Source organism: Tetrao urogallus (genome assembly GCF_951394365.1).
Source record: "Tetrao urogallus genome assembly, chromosome: 7".
Lineage (NCBI taxonomy): Eukaryota > Metazoa > Chordata > Aves > Galliformes > Phasianidae > Tetrao > Tetrao urogallus.
The window spans coordinates 38,332,892-38,351,010 of NC_136820.1; the positions used below are offsets into that span (position 1 = coordinate 38,332,892).

General features: G+C 36.3%; 1 protein-coding gene across 1 annotated transcript in view; it reads right to left on the minus strand.

Annotated features, from left to right (window-relative positions):
- Positions 1 to 18,119, minus strand: part of PARD3 (par-3 family cell polarity regulator) — a gene marked incomplete at both ends in the record, with an annotated part of 424,269 nt that overhangs the window by 192,079 nt on the left and 214,071 nt on the right. Inside the window, 3 exons of the mRNA XM_079538143.1 lie at positions 728 to 867; positions 10,678 to 11,060; positions 12,262 to 12,387. Of these exons, the coding sequence (XP_079394269.1) occupies positions 728 to 867; positions 10,678 to 11,060; positions 12,262 to 12,387 (649 nt within the window). The remainder of the gene's footprint in view (positions 1 to 727; positions 868 to 10,677; positions 11,061 to 12,261; positions 12,388 to 18,119) is intronic.

Consider the following 18,119-nt stretch of genomic DNA (forward strand, 5'->3'; position numbering starts at 1 on the left):
AGGGGAGGGTTTTGGTTTTTTTTTTTGCTTATTTTCAGTAATCTGATCCCTTGGCCTCCATATGCCACTTACACAGTACAGCCAAGTATGGAGTATGTAATGGAACATTTTCCACAGTGTGATTGCATGAGATAACTTGAGGAAGGGAGAAGCCAGGGAAAGACAGGGTATTCTCAGGCCTCTTCAGAAACACTGCGGGCACATCAACAGTGTGAAGCAAGGGAACTCAGTGTTAGAAACCATCTTCTTCTTTTCCCTCATAGAAGATCACAGCTCACACGGTTGAGATGCCATAATCATCTTTTTAGATGCCTCTCAGTCTCCTACCTACGTCATCCAGGTTACGTTGACATACTTTCAGCAATTACAATAATTACAGAAGGCTATGTGCTCTACAAATAATTCAAGCTGACTTAGTCAGTTTGGCAGAAAAGTGAAGTTAGTGCACAAAGAGGCAATTACACAAATCTCACTTGTACCTCCAGTGTCATTTGGCTTAGGGACAGCAATGAAGAGCTGTGGAAGATGACATCTGATATCATTCCAGCTAGGTCTGCAAGAAGATATTAAGGGGAATTTAATTCCCTTGAGGCCATTCTCCCTTCAGGAGTGAAGTAGCCTTGTTTCTCAGTAGCACTACTCCCCTGTCATATAAGCTATTGAGAGTTTTTGGAGTAAATTACACTGTGGGTTCATGCCAAAACACAGACATGCAATGCATCTTCACCTCGATTAATCGGTCTCCAGCTTTTAGTCTCCCATCTTGAATAGCTGCACCTCTTGGAAGGATGTTTTTCACATAAATTGGAGCAGAGCCACCAATTGGAACATCTCTTGAAGTAATGCTAAATCCCAGGCCCTCTGTACCTGCATAAAGAATGTATAATGTTACTTGTGAAAATGCATTTTTTATATTTTATATTGCATTTTAATTTCATTCAGCAGAATGTATGCATATCTCACTGATACAATCCATGAAAAAAATAATATATAAGATACAATAGTTACTGTAGAGGAGAGGGAAAAAAAGCACAATATAACTGAAGTAGTGACTCTTGGCACAGGTGGCTTAGCAGGCCCTTCATGAAACACACTGTTCTTATGATTTCCAAGTCACTGCCATATTTCCAACTTTCTATTTCAGATTAGATGAGTGACAAGGAACCAGAACAAAGCATATTTGATGTCCTGTCACTGCCTTCCCCCATGTCAATCTGGATATTGTCAATAATCCCCTCTTTTTCTACTGCAGCTTCTTCAGCAAGTCCTTAGACATGACGCCACAGGGCTTTGTCAACTCCCATATGGGCCCCAGCATGAATGGGCAGAACCGTAACTTTGTGGTGTCATTCCTTCTGCTCATTTCTTCAGCAGCTCCTCTGCCCCATGGGCTTCTGCCCTGGCTCTTGGCAAATCCCTCACATGCTGTTCCACACAGTGATGTGCAAGCTGGTGCCAGGGCCAGGCCAGGAGGTTGTGCAACTGACAGCACTTGGCTGATGCAGACCTCTAAGGCGACCTTGAGAAATCTACAAGAAAGTCCTGTACATATGGCAAATGAGGCCTGCTCATATCTAGAAGACATTCGTCTCTGAATTGTACCTCATGGTAATACCCCACCAGCAATAGGACTTGTGATCAATAGAACAGTTCAATATAGTTGATATCAGCTTACACACATCTTTCTGAAATCTGCAGAATTGTATTTGACTAAGATGTAGCACAATATAATTTGTTATCAAGAACTTGACACAGGTGATGGGGGGTTGGAAAACACAACCTTTTAAAGTCTTCATCTTGAAAGTATCTAAGTCCTGATTTACCCACAGCAAGTGTGTGCAGCTCAGATGGTTCAGGAAATTTGGATCAGTTCCAAATTCAGTGACACGAGTTCCCTTCCTTATGTCTGCAGCATTCAAGATAGATGAAAAAACTGATATTTGAATTTGAAAGTTTTCAGTCATTTTCAAACTGATACAAAATTTATCAGTGCTATTACATACAGATGAAAAAATGTTAGATCTCTTAACATCCATATTTTACTTTGGAGACCTCACAATTTTAATGATGCTTCAAACATTCATAGATCTCTTTAGCTCCTTGCAACATGTGAAAATGATCTATAAAAGTGAAAGGTTGGGTTTTTTAAGTAGCATCTCCGCTTTTTATGGAATTTATCTCTTCCTTAATTTAAGGATCTGTGTAGAAAACTGCTGTTCAAATACATGTTTTGTGCGCTCAGATTTCTAAAGTGCTATCAGAGTGTGACAACATGCCCAGGACAATATTTCATTATTAATAAGCTTAATTCCCACAGCTTGATCATGGTGTTATTACAGATGCCTGGTTCACACACTCCACTGTAAGCCCCCCCAGAAAAAAAAAAAAAGAAGATGAAACATTCACATTACAACTGTGCACCGAATAGAAGCTTGGACTGTGGCATTTTCTGCTGTCAACTATTCAGAAAGACTTGACCAAAGTGAGAAGAACGCTGAAGATCCACACTGAGTCCAGATATTAGCAGAATAAAATTCTAATTACTCGTTTGTGTGGAAAGAAAGGGCTTTGACTTGGGTTTCATTCCACTCTACTGCTTTCTGCAGCTTTGTATGAAGCAGCTCTTGGCTTCATTTACAGCTGGCTTTTTCACAGCGTCACTCTGCTATTGGTGTTCTAGAGCTGCCCTTAGCTGGACAATGCAGCTTCACAAACTGCCATGCTTAATTATATTTAAGTTAGGATTGACAACACAGGGAGATAAAAGGCTGTGGCCAAAAATAAATATGATTTCAGTGACTGGATTGTTCCGAACATTTTTTTTTTCCTTTTCTTCTTCCTTTTTATACACAAAATTTATTCAGTTATCCCTACTCCATGCATTTTAGTTGCCCCATTAACAGCAATGGACAAAAAATATCTCCCCATTGCTAAAATATATTCAGTCATGAGAATGTAAAATTGTGAGGTAGGCTAACTGTGCAAACATGCTGTAGACGCCTCTGATACTGTAGGAGGCAATGCAACATGATACCTCTGATTTATAACAAAAAAGCATTAAAATGGGAGAAACTGGACATGACAAACCAGTATAAGAGTTGAAAGAATAAGGAATTTCCATCTTTTTGAAAACAAAGAGAGTCCTACTCAAAGTCAGGAGCTTTAGCTTGCAAGGTCTAGATTATCTAAGCTATGTTCAATGCAATATCTTAGAGATTTTGAAATCAGTGGCAGCAGAACACGTCTTCTTCACTCTATAGTTGTCATCTCTGACAACTATCAAATTACACCAAGTGATAATGATGTTTAACAATCACCCACTAATTTGTGTAATGCAAATTCTTAAGCTACTTTTGATAAATCAGCAGCTCTCTCAACAAGTTAGAGCTCCCCTTTTCTCCTGAATGCCATTTTGAGCACACCTCCTAAGGTCACATTACCTGAAAGTGCTCAGCCAGCTCCGACCTGAAGACAAAGAAGTACTAGGTGAATAAAAACAGCAGAGGCAATAGCAAAGCAGCTCTGTTGTGCAAACAGAATTGAGGCAGATTTAATGCTCCAGTTGGTGCTTTGGAGGATATTGGTTCTATTAGCAATAAGATACGGAAAAAGAAAGATCCTTCATGGAAATCATTAAACATATGTTCAAAATGAACACTACCTAATCATTTGGAATTAGTCTGATCACAAACTGATAGGATGTTAAAATAATTTTTAAACCTTACTGGAGAGTGCTAGATTTTCTGTTATCTCCCAGTAAAGAAGTTTAATTTCTCAGTAATGTTATGTTTATCTTCTAGACTGTAGGAAGAGTGTCTGGAGTAACATTTCTCATTTTCCAAGGCTCCTCCTCTGCATCAAAAATTGTGCAGTCCTCAGTCAGCACCAACAGCAGGTCTAAATTCTCCAGAGCAAAATGGGCCCCTGGGGAAAAATACTGCCAGAACATGAGACAAAAAGCAGTCATCTCCTCGACACTGCTTCCACTGCTTACACGTCACTCTCTACAGGACATTAATTCAGAGACTGAATGAGGAAAATCTGAAAGATCTGTACTGTTTACTATTTACAATACGTCTCTTATAGTATTTTCCCCCTCAGGAGTGTAAGAAGAGCTTGAAGTAATTCATGCTCTTCTTTCTCCTCTAAGACAATGTACATGAGTTTTCAGCCGCTTTCTAAGACATTTTTATCAAAATATTTTATAATGATACAATTGGGCAATTTGCTAGCACAAAGGACGCAGACAAAATTTTATAACATCCTAAATATGGAAAATCCATGTGGGTGAACAGTTTTCAGATGGAATAAAGGATTGTAAAGGAAAAGTACGGACAAAGAACACAATCTCATTTTCTTAAAATAATAAGGGATATTGGTTAATATTAACAGTTCATGACACAAAGTAGTTTAAACAACTGAATTACAAAATAAAACATCTCCACTTAATGAAAGCATTGGATTATGAAATTGTCAACTATAAGGGGAGAGATAACATTACAACAAAACTAACTAGAAGGGCTGAGCATTTAGTGGCAATAATCACAGTAAATGCTCTCTTTCCAAGCATTTCAAATTCCTGCTTTTTCACCATGGACTGTTCCTTGAGATCTGTGGATGGATGGATGATTTCCAAAATAATTATCCTATTATTTTACCCTAGAAAGTAGTTTTTGCTAAGGACTGAACCTCATGCAAGAATTGAACTGAAAATATCCTCTCCTCATCATTAGGGGCTTCAGTAATCTAACCAAGACCATTTTAGATACTTCCTGAGAAGTTGGTTTACTGCCTTTAATTTAAGCTCCATATTTTCAGAATATCAGCATTATTGTGGACGCAAATGACTGTTTATGAGTCTGTTTCTTAGCTGTCTATAAAATTGCTGCAGCCACACACCCAAACAATACAAATAATTGCATGCTCAATTTTTATGCAGTTGCATGGTTTGGAATGAACATTCTCTCTCTTTTTTTTTTTTTTTTTTTTTTCTTTAAGACTCCTAGTACATAATGATCAGAAGTATGAAAAAAAAAAAAAAGGAAAGGTATTCTTCTTCAGTGGGTAGTAATGCTAAAAGTTATTTGCTTCACTTCTGAATCTTACTTCTCAAGGTCACTTAAACAATTTAGGAATATACTACATTTCAGAAGTGACAAATACCACTACTGCATCTCCAAAGAAAATCTAAAATCAGCCTGCTTCTAAGAGAACATTTCAATCATTTCAAAAGAAATTTTAAATAAAAATTTAAAATGTCAGTTCAAAATCTGGCTGAAAAAAAAATGTGGGAAAACAAGAGAATATGATGAAAAATGCATGTAAATCTGTACAGTTCAGATACATAATGCAGGATAATTTAATAGTCAAGTTTAGGATTCCATGTTTTATTGCTGCACTGTATAAACCATTTAACACAAGTAAAACAAGTGATTTTCTATGCATACGCTTTACTCCACAGCAAATATGATATAATTCTAGAACAGTTTGGTTAGAAGGTACCTACAAGATCATTAAGTCCAATGACCACTTCACTGCTAACCAAGTGTAATTTTAAGGGCACTATCCAAATGCTTCTTGAGCGCCGATAGGCATGGGGCATCAGTCACCTACCTCTCCAGGAAGCCTGTTCCAGTGTTTGAAAACCCTCAAGGTAAAGAAATTTTTTCCCAAACCCAGTCTGAACCACCCTGATGCATCTTTGTGCTGTTCCCATCCTGTCATCAGTTTCCAAGAGCAGAGCCCAGAACCTCCCTCTGTTTCCTCTACTCAGGGAGCTGCAGACAGCAGTGAAGTCACCTCCTGGCTTCCTTTTCTCTGGAATGGACAGCCACATAATCTCAGCCCCTCCTCAGACGACAAGCCTTCATGCCCTGTGACCAGTTTTGTTACCCTCTGGATGCATTCAATATCTTAATATATTTTATATATCTTAATTTCTTTTTTTATACTTTAATTTAGCTTTCTTACAAGCTATCCATAAGAACTCATTTCTGCCTCTAATTATTTCTTTTTTTTTTTTTTTTAAAGAGGTGTGTTGCAAGGCTGAGTGCTGCAGTGCTACACTGTGCAGTGACCAGGCACCTGGTAGGTCTTCAGTGTTAAGCTGCAATAAGAGGCATCATTAGCAATTACAGAAGGGGGAACAAGCAAACAGGGATCCAAGAGGAAACTGAAGAGCAAGAAGTCTTGTAATTCTCCTCACATAAAAAACCTACACATTTTTCTCTGTTGTGCACTGAAGTGCCTCCTTCAGACCTAAGCATCTCCTAGAACATGGCACGAGGCCCTTTCTGTGACAGACCCGGCAATTCCTACAGCTTTCTGGCTGTTAGGCTGTTTTTTACTTCCATCACTTCATTCTTTCTCTTGAAGCTATAATATTTTGCAAGAGATAAATACTCTTTGGGCTATGGCTGGCAGTTAAGCTGTGCTCTGGGAGCACAGAGATACAGACTGAAGCCCAACTGTAAAGAATTCTTCAAAGAGAAAACGAGGAAATATTTGATGGAACTGGAATCACAGAATTGCAGGAATTAGAAGGAAACTTGAGTCCAACCCTCCTGCAAAAGCAAGTACCCTACAATAGGTCGCACAGGTAGGTATCCAGACAGGTCTTGAATATCTCCATAGATGGAGACTCCACAACCTCTCTGGCACTCTGTTCCAGTGCTTTGTCATTCTTACTGTAAAGGAGTTTTTCCGCACGTTAGCATGGAACTTCCTCTGTTCAAATTTTTGGCCATTACTCCTTGTCCTATCACTGCACACCAACAAGAGACTGGCTTCACCCATTTGCCCCCCATCTCCCTTTAGATATTTATAAACATTAATCAGACCCTCCCACAGTCATCTTGTCCGCAGGATAAACAGACCCAGGTTACTTAGTCTTTCCTCATACAGGAGATGCTCCAGGCTATTTATCATCTTTGTGGGGCTCTGCTGGACTCCTTGTAGGACATCCCTGTCTTTTTTGAACTGGGGAGCCTGGAACTGGACACAGTAGTCTAAGTGTTGCCTCACCAGGGCAGAGTAGAGAGGAAGGATCACATTCCTCAACTTGTTAGCCATGATCTTTTTAATGAACTCTGGGATACCATTGGCCTTCTTGGCCACAAGGGCCATCTCCAGCAGGTCATCCTCTAACCTGTAATGCTACATGCAGTTATTCTTCCACAGGTGCAAGACTCTACACTTGCTCCTGTTAAATCTCATCAAGTTCTTCCCTGCCCAACAAAGAAAAGAATCAACTTAGAAAATAAGAGCTCAGATTTGACATTTTAGCTGAAGAATGATATATTTAATTTAGTCAGACAAAAATGTAGTTATAGATAGATATGATCCAACACAGTATTACCATATTTAAGGGCAATCAAATTTGAGGAAGCTAATTCAAAGATTGAGTACTTCAGGTTTTTCTTAGAACAGTGATGTAAAAAAAGAGTATATGTGAAATCTGATTAATATAACATCCAACTGAAAAGCAGCGTTTTGAATGCTTCAGTGAGCATCAGGTTAAATGCCACAAGAGCTCAGAGACTTGAGCCTTAGAATCTTTTGGTGAATGATAGGTTATTTATTATTTATAAGTGCTGGTCTAAATTTCTCTCTCAATTGTATTGGCTCTTGCTGGCAAAAAAAATAAATAAATAAATAAAATAAAAAATCACTCTGGAACTGTACTTTAGTATATGAGATCAAAATTAGTCCTGACACTTACTGTATCACTTGTGTTATATCAGTGATCTTATTTTCTCTATCTATTAGCTGTTAAGAACTGCTTTATTTATTTGTACATACTGTGATTTTACATCAAAATATATATAAACAGGATGGCTGTCATCTCTTGTGCTATCTTAATTTGTGTGAACTATTAAGCCAGATTGTTATACACCCTTAATAGCATTTGAATATCAGTAATAAACCCTACATCTATATGCTAAAAGTTCAGGCCCTGACCTTTAAGGAAAGATAAACAGATATCCATTTTCATTTAGAAAAGCCAACAAACATTCTGCATTGACTGAAACATATGACTGACCTTCTCTTCTGACTTTATTAAACTGCTAGATCCTATGAAGGTTCAGGTTATTTTAAAATGCCAAAACAGCAATAAATATTAAGAAATCATAATTACAGAAGCACATACTGTAGGGCTATCTTACTGTGTCATTTTATATAATATAGCTCAAGCAATACACAGAAACACAGCTGTAATAAAGCTCTCCTTGTAATAAAAAGGAGTCAACTCTCATATACTACATCATTAACCAGAATACCCAGGTTAAATAAAATGTGAATAAAATGTGAAGCTTGTATGCCTCAGTACTCATTTTTCAAATTTAATGATAATAATTGGTGACATAACTGCTGTCTGTTAGCCACAAAGAAAGCACATTTGTAAAGTTTCCATAAAGCTTGTGTTATTACAACATCCTTCATTAGAAACAATCAACATCCTTGTTGTACTTGTATTTGTAACAAACTTGGCGTATACTTAAGTGTTTTACTTTGATTGTTATTCCACATTTGTGTTGACAGTGATCAAATCACTGTCATGTGATCAAATGAAAGCCAAAATGGGAGGCCTTGCAGTGGATATTAACACTCACGTTAGTAATTCTTCTCACAGTGGATTACACGGACACACAAAAGACAGCAGTGATATAAAGGTATCCTTCTTTGTGCACAGATATTTAATTTTTTTTAATATTACCATGCGTAAAAAACAGAACACTAAATAGTTCCTCTCTGTCTCTCCACCATCTGAGCTAGGTGTAATTTCTACAAATGTATTATTCTCATATGAGGAGCAGTAAGAGCAAATATTCCCTACAAACATCTGAAATATAATTTAGATATGGGTTTTAAAGCTTTTATTAGCATAAGAGACATCCAGTATTTTCTGGTGTGAACTAGATGTTAAGTATCTTGTAGATCACTTTCCATCAGCAGGTAGCACGTATCTCCTCCTCTGCAAAACCATCTAAAATAGTGGTGCTAGCAAAGCTATTAACGAACTTGGGGGAGTAAATATTGATGAAATATTATCCAGTGCAAGAGGACCAAGATGTAAACTCATATCACAGTCAAAGTATCCATAATATATCACAATTACATTCTCTTATCACTTCTGTCACATGTTTCGTGCAAAAATGTTATTTTTCAATATTCCATATACATTTGTTGATGGTTTTAAATTATTTGAAAACTGTATTTACACTCCTGGCTAGGAATTATTTTATATAATGTCCAAATGACATTTCTATAGCCTTCCAATGGACACAAAAAGTAATAGGTAAAAGTCTGCAGTGACTGAGAGTTTGCTTGTAAGCACAGTAATTCCTTACACATCAAACAGCAAAATGCTTTTCCAAACAGGCTGACTTGAGCTGATGGCCTCAAGTATTTCTTGAAGGAGCATCAACAACAGAAGCAAACTGTCAACTCAACCTTATGTCATCTAAGTTTGTGGAGCTTAAAATTCAGCAACCAGAAAGACACAATCTGGTGGTTCACATGAAGTTCATAGAAAAGAAAGCATTATGATAATGTGACAAGAAGCCTGGCACCTGTGAAACTAAAATCTCTACCATTCAATGCATTGTCTCTGATATCTTTCTACTAAAACAATAATTAAACATTGTCAACACCAGGAAAATACAATTTCCTAAGAGTAAAACAAAGTTCATGAAGAATGTTGAACACACATTTGTTGCAAAATGTAAATACTGTTCTTGTTCCTAGAAACAAAATTATACCTACCCTAAACATGTTCATTCTAATATCACAGAGCTTACAGCATGCATAATCCTTTAAAAAGCATTTATCAGGAGGTAAGAAATACTTGCATCTAAATGCCATTTCACTGTAACTTAAATAATCTTTAAAGCATCTAGATGGTAATTACATAAAAATATCAAACTTTCTCACTAAGGGCATTTAATATATGATCAAAATTCCATGGGTGTACCATTGCATCTACATGTAGTATATACATACAAGACAGATGTCAAGATAAGCATGCACCACTTTCTTCTCTGCTCTTGAACAGTCTCTCAGCCTTATTCAAGTTTCATCAGATAGGAAATATCACATTTCATCTCTACAGTTTAAACAATATCTTTCACATCCCAGTGGATTTAAGAAAAACATGCTAACTAGAAATAACCAAGTCCATATTACCAACTCAATTCAATAGACTTTTAAAATCTAACAGTAAAACTGCAATTTGAAAAGTTGTGCTAACCATGAAGTTCAGAAATCTGCAGAAAATACAGAGTATACAGAAAATATACAGAAATTACAAAATATAGGCCATTTTAGCTTATTTACTGTTATTAGTTAAATAATTCTTTACTCCCTGGGTCTTGGCCAACAGAAGCTGTAAAACCCACAGCACTTCTCTTTTTTTGTTAACAGATAGGAAATAAGGTCACAGCCTTCTCAAAAATGGTCTTCTGTAAATATGTTGCACACACTGAATGCAAGACTGCTGTTGCGGACAACGCAACCATTTGGCTTGAGAATGCCAGTAGCATCTGTGTTTCAGAAATAAATCCATTGCCATTCCTATGCTACTGCAAACTGCCTTGCCTAATATAATGGCACTGGACACAAGGACATACACTACACCCATATATCTTACAGTATGTGAGAAATGCACTGGTGCCTTACCTTTTCTTAGCTGTATACTGAGCCTCTTCCCTATCTTTTTGGTGTTATACCCGCTGTTTGCAGTGGAGGTGAGAACTTTCTGAGGCGACGGTGCCAGGCCTGATGGTGGTTTCCCTGATGAACTCACACTATGAGGTAGCTGCGAGTAGGACTCGGTCTGATCAGACTGGTTACCCGCTCTAGACATTCTTTGTAACGTGTGAAGTCCAGAATTGTGAATATTTTTGCTGTCGTTATACTGGGAATCGGGGCTGAACCGATTGGAGTAGTACATGTTCTTCTCGCTTTGGGACAATTGCTCGTACTGTTCTTTATTTGCTGCAGGGACCACATGGAACCAAATGAATGGCGTACGCATGGCTTGGCGAAACATATGCTGTGCTCTAGGTTTCAAAATGAACAGAAAATTAGCAAATTAGGACTGGCGGACTGCAAGACATTATAAGCATAATTACTGATGTTAATTAAGCAACATGAGCTGACAGAATAGCAGAAATTGAGGCATAAAGTATAAAACCTGAATCTGTTCATTAGTTTTCTTTGTCTGCCTGTTGCTAACTTTATTGCCTTAGGGTAACACAATGGTTAAATATGTTTAAAAACTAACATTCCAAATACTAAGAAAAGCAAAAATTTTAACCACAATCTTGAAAGGCAGATTGTTCTGTGGAAGGATTGCAACATACTTTTTTGCTTTGAACCTTGATAATTGCTTCTTCAGATACAGTAATCGCAGTGACGACAGAATTATTGGAATGAAAATTACACTTTATACAAAGACTAGGTCATAAGCAGACATTGGGCACTAGGTCACAATGAGAAATACACCAAAGTCAGAAAGTCTCCTCAGGCTTACATTTTGATTCAGAATCTCAGTGGAGACAAGGTACTTTTTACCATATCGTTAAGGGGTCATGTTCCAATAAAGGATAAAGATATAAAGAAAGCATTTCAAATCACTGTTAAAGTACAGGACAATCAGCCTGAATGATATTCTTCTGACTCTCAACATATGTAGCATGTTTAAAATCAGACATTTTCTGCATATCTCTTTTCTGCTTTCTACTTTAGTTATCTGTGTGTGACATACAAACTGATTTCAGTGTTAAAAGTCTTTCTCGTTTACTCCTTCAGGATTCTACCAACTTCAAACTTCCATTACACAAAAATTTACCATGTCTTAAACTTATCCAGAAACTTTCTCTATATAGTCCCTTTAGTTTCAACACATAAAACTATAATTATTATTAAGATGTTAAAAAATAAAGCCTCTCTGTTCTTTGTATATATTGAACATAATGTATTGCAAGTATAAAAGCAAAAATCATGTGGGAACTTTATGATAAACAATTTATCAGTGTAAGAAGTCGAAGTCCGTAATGTTCAAAACCACAGCAAAAAGAATCAAATGGGAACTGTGTATATTCTAATGACAACAGCTATCTTGAATTTTTGTACTATGGCTACACTGGTCCAAATCAAGCTTAGATGATTTTTACTTAAATACTGTATTGCCCCAGACTACTGCATGGTGCACTGCTAACAATTAAATAACAAAATATATCATGCAGTAAGTAAACTTACTGTTCAAATCTCCTATTCCGAAGGTCCCCATCGTTAATCCTGACAATACAATCATTCTCACAAAAAAGATTTTCTTGTTCAGCTTTTCCACCTTTCTCCAGTCGCTTTACTAGTAGCCCCAGGGTTCTGGAACATTAAGATTACAAATGATTACAGTTCCAAGAGTTTGCAGTATATAACATCATACTGACAGTATTTAATCATAATCATTATAGAAATTAAATTTTAAAACATCTTCACCTGGGCATAGGATACCAACTTTTCAAATAATTTACAAGCATTACCTGAATTGTTATCCATTATCCATGAAACAAGCATGTCATTTAAGAGTATCAATGAGTATGAAGACATCAGATCTATTCTTGAAAAAGGCATAGATATCTGAAGAGTAGAACTTAGCACCAAGAAGTTCCATGCACATCTTTTGTTAATTGTTAACTGAAGTTGAACGAATTCAACTTAAAATCTCAATTTCTGAATTAGCAAAGATTATGACAGCCATTCATTACTGCTCCTGTGCAAGTGAAATGTGGGGTCATCTCACACATTTATTGTAAGCCTTAACTTTTCTTACAAGACAGCAAAGAGGAAACTAAAAATAAAAACATAAATGTCATTTTTAATTCAGTGTATTATCTTAGATGAATTGGTTCAGTAATAAACAATTACCATTTGATAGCTTCTGTGCAGTGAGTTGACCACCTCTGCCTTAGTGCTTATGTACAGTGTCATCTTGCTGACATTCAGAGAGAGAAAATACAAATAAATATTCAGCCGAAATTATGAAATGGATCCTGAAGAGGGAATTTCTGAAGTATTGGTAGGACTGTCTGAAAAGTCAGTCCTATTTCAATAAATGAACTCTTGTTTTGAGGAAGAATTAAATCTTCAGGATTATTCTTGCACCAAGACTGAATTCTGTTTTGTTTGTTCGTTTCTTTGTTTTAAATATCAGCTTTACAGGGTGTATTAGAGGGTCAAATGCACAGCATACAAGGCAGCCCTTAGCTGCATGACAGGAATTGCAAGATTACAATATGCCTTTTAGAACAAAAATTACAATAAACATAGCACTGCAGTTCACAAATACCTCAAAGAAAATAAGTAGTCAGTGATGACTAAATGGACTCCTTATGATTCAAAAATTAGATATGTACTTGAGCACTTCATCAAATGGGTGAGAATAGCAAAATTAACTTTAACTTTGTCTTCCACTTTAAATCCTAAATATTGCAAGATAGCACCAACATATGCCTGCAAGACATTTATTTTACAGAACAGTCATGCTTTCTCTTTACAAGCCAGATGAAGGAGTAAAAGAAACAATTTTTTCAGTATTTCCACTTTGGAAACTTCTAGAGACGTTAAGGCATGATGCTGAAAGAATCTGTACATGTAAACAGACTCTGAGAAAAACAACATAAATCATTTTGACATCACAAATCATCAAACTAAGCCTGAATTAGACAATAACATTTAACTGATACTATTCTGTCTTCAACTGATACCGTGTATTTTACAAAAATCCAGCATACTGCAAGCCTAATCTTCAGCCTCCAGAGGTCCCATAAGTGGCAAACCTTCAACACCCTCATTTGGTTCCCAATGGACCGCTTGGGTGCAGCCACTGATGCTAACTGTGATAGGGATTGACTTTAGCTCAGCTGTAACAATTAGCAATCTGTTTCTTTGCAATAACAGTGGCAAACACAATGACCAGAAACATTCCATCAAGTTGAAGTATCATTCCTATAGAATCCAAGCATTTCAGAAAATATTTGGAAAACAAAACAGGTACTGGTGTGTATCTAGTCCTATCCTTCCCCATTCCACTTTGATACGCTCTGGGTTTGGAAAATTCCACTTTTTGTAGATTCCTTTCAACAACCCCACATCTCCCTTAAAAAATAGTCTTTTTCCAAAGTAAAAACCTAGCTAGTAGTCACCTACATAGGGAAACACTTTATTTTTTGGATATGATCTGGGAAGTACTCTTGAGATGGTTTTAGGTGGTTTACTGTTTGCCATCCCCACAAATAGTTTGTAACAGTTTGCATGAAATAAAAAATCTTAGAGTCCATAACAACCGAACGTTAGCTTAATGATCATGTTGTGCTATAATAATTGTGCTAACATTTGTTATTTGTTGAGAAATTGTCACAGGAAGTGAAACACAGAAGAAAATTTTAAAATAGTTGTTCCTTTTTACTTCCATTCACTGCTATAAGCCTTGAGTACAATCTCAGGCTTTTTTTTTGACACCATAAATTCTAGAAAACAAAACTTAAAGCATGTTTTTAGTTTCAGAAAGAACTAACATAATATTTACGAATGTCAACGATAAAAGTATGTCCATTTCTCTAAGAAAAAGACAAATATATGTATGACTTAACTACATTCATTTTATCAGAATTACAGCTTTGATACATTTAAAACGGATGTTTAGAATAGAAATTTGCTACGTTTTCACATGTAAACTGTTGAATTTCTCTGGGTAGACAATGTGGGTAGAGCCCACAATGTGAAGTTATTGAAAAAGTATCTCTAAAAGGGAAAGAGCAATTAAAAATCAGAAGTGAGAAGATTATACTTGAGAGAAAAGCACCACAATATTTGAAGGAAGAGAGGCAAGGACTGCGTCTGCTCTTCCTTTCCTCTTACTTCATACCCAACGGCAGTTCCATGTGGGTGTGCCCACTATAATGCCCACAGAATTCATAATTTGGAAGTGTACATGATGGTTACATGACAGCATACATAGTAACTGCAAAAGACCTTTTGTTTGTATGGCTGTAGATCAGAAATCTCAAGATATTATCATAGTAGATATCAAAACATTTTACATAAACTACAATACTCAAAGTTAACATTGTGGCAATTATTCACTATGTAAAATGCTATGATTACTTCATTGCAACATCTGCACATACTTATGAATACAAGGCAATTGGCCTACTAATGGCTTTTGCATAGCATTTTTCTAGAAATATAACTTTCTACTAATTTGCATCTTGAAGTAATATTAATAAATTATTAATGCAAGACATCTTCATGCATGGTTTCTCATTTCTTAAATTTAATTCACCTACCTACATCCTTGAACCTAGTAGAAATCATACTAACCTTTAACCAGTGGTAACGTAACACATAACTGAGCTACCAGTCAAAATTGCAAATAATCTCATTAAACAAAGGCTATGAATTCTCTTAATGCAAGATTGCACATCTCAGACACAACATATGGTGTTCATGAGGAATTTTCTTTCTAACAGATGTTAGAGCTAGCCTAACTGAGGACACTAAGAACAGATTCAAGGCTGGATGAAGGCCTGCCTCAAATCTTAAACCAGGATCTTCACAATGCCCGAATTCTGATTTATTTAGTTTTAAAGAGACATATGGAAAAAAGTTCCTTTTAGACACCGTTCTGTAAATGATCTCTTGAACTTGGCTTAGGTGAGTAAATTGTCCTAGAACTTGTAGAACTGTACATACCTGAAAATTTTAGTAACAAAATTTTATGCACTATTTCTTCAGCATATGATTGTCAGATGTTGGAATTTTACTCTCAAAAAGGCATTACTGAAACTCACGTTTGCTATTGCAGTGAGCGCAGATAAATGGCGTGGATCTGATACAGTAAACAAAACTAATTGGATTTTTTCCTTGCCACGTGGTACCAGCACTAACTCCAGTAAGTTGAGAGGCAGCTCTGCTATAGTTTCAGTCCTACCTTTCCTATATCAGGAAAGCTACAAATTTTGAAAGGCTGCAAATAAATCTAGTCTAAAATACCAAAACCAATATTGATATATATAAATATATGTGTGTTTGAACACAACAATGTAGCACACAAATATATGGATGCATTTGTATTTGCTTAATCTTTTCAGTTCAAGTCAGTAAATACGTTCTGCAACATAAGTTGTGGAGTTAAATGTATGAACTTCTGCACTCTGCAAACACATAGCAAAGCTGCAACCCTACAGGAACAACAATTCTAACTGGAAATTTGGTAGCTGTGCTGTTTTATGCTAGCATTAACTGATATGGGGATAGAACGGAAACAGTACCGAAGTACACAGATCTATCTTAGTATTTGTTTTAAATACATAATTGGGAATGTAAACAGCTTAGATTATATTAGCATTTGCACCACTGTATTTCCACAAGGTTCATTACTCTAATTATACAATTAAAATAAACTCAGCTACATGAGTTAACATTTCAGTTCTAAATACAAATTACAACCAGTGATAAAACTAGAAATAAGTGGCAAGTGTTTTATTGACATCTAAATTGCCTGAGTTTTTCTGAGTAGTTCTTTGAAATTGTGAACTCCCCACATGCCACCCAGCTGTATGGAAATGATGATAATTTGTCATAATAAAAACTGACAGTGTAAATACATGAGAGTAATAAAAATATGATTTTGAACATCCAGAAAACGATTCAGCCATCGATGCCCATTGCACATACACGCTGAAATTATTTACCTATTACCTACAAACTAACTAATATAATCAAATCAGACAGAACAGAAAATAACCAATTTAGATGTCTATGTAAAGTCACTAGCATGAAAAGGCAAAAACTCGATTAAGGGACAAAAATGATGATTGGTTTAAAAGCAGATGCGTAGCAACTTCCCACAAACCAGGCAACGCTGAGAGAGCTCTGAGGTACGGGAACAACAACGGTGTTGTGACGGTGCCAATTTCCCGAGAGCAGAGGGTCTGAGTCGGCAAATCAGCTTGTTTGTTCAAGATAAATTATAATGGCTGCTCAATGCTAAATTGCACATAAACTTCTTTGCACAACATTTACGTCACTGAGCGACAGCAGGGCACTCGAATAACTTTATCAGCTTTCATGCCTGAACTCCGGAATCAATTTCCAATCTTTGGCAACCACTCCTCAACATCTCAGCTTGAATACTACTTCAAATTAAGTTTATGTAACTTTTAAAAGGATGAGATCAGACAAAGAAAGCCTTGAATTCAGCTAAAAGAGTGAGGGAATTTACATTTACTCCACAGGAATCTTTTCCCAATGGCTACTTTTGAAACTTAAAAGGCTGGAAATGCAGAAGAAAAAGTTAACACATACTTAATAGACGATCAAATACAATAGGATTGTTAGAAAGACACCTTGAAGGTGGCATGAAGGGATCTCAGCGTACACAATAGCCAATTAGATGTGACTTGAATTTTCTTTGTGTTTTGAGAAGAAGAACCAAAGTTTTACAGAGAAATACAAACTCATTCTAGAAATGGCACTTCTACTAAAAGCACGAAAATAAGAGAACTACAGAAGAATGTGTAACAATTTTCTTGTATAGGGATTGTGTATGCATCAATTTTGTAATAGATTTTGTTTTTTACTGTTCAATAAAATTTGTTAACTTTTTGATTTAAACTGACAAGAAAATTCAGTCTCCTATTTTTCGCATCCTTCTCAGACTTCCTTAATATTCTTAATCCGTGTTTTTAGGTTATACATCCTAAATGTCCTAAGTATTTCTAGCTGCCAGATTTTAGAATTGTGGTTTATCTTGGATTCCCTGGCATGTTTTGATAGCAAGGACAACAGGCAAAGCCTCACAGAATCAGTGCTTTGCACCAAAACAACGTCTGATATTTATTAATGGCAGCGCTTTTCTAGGATTTTCAGGTGAGTATCCAAATCCTTTTCTATTCTGTTTTAATAACATAGACTTTACAGTAGTCTTGGGACTGTGTCTTGGAGCTTTCCCCACTGTTATTCACAGAGATTTCTGATGTTATTTTATATATGCCTTGTGTCAGCTGAACCTCCTTTCAGACAAAAATATGGCAGAAGTTCAGCAACTGTCCAGA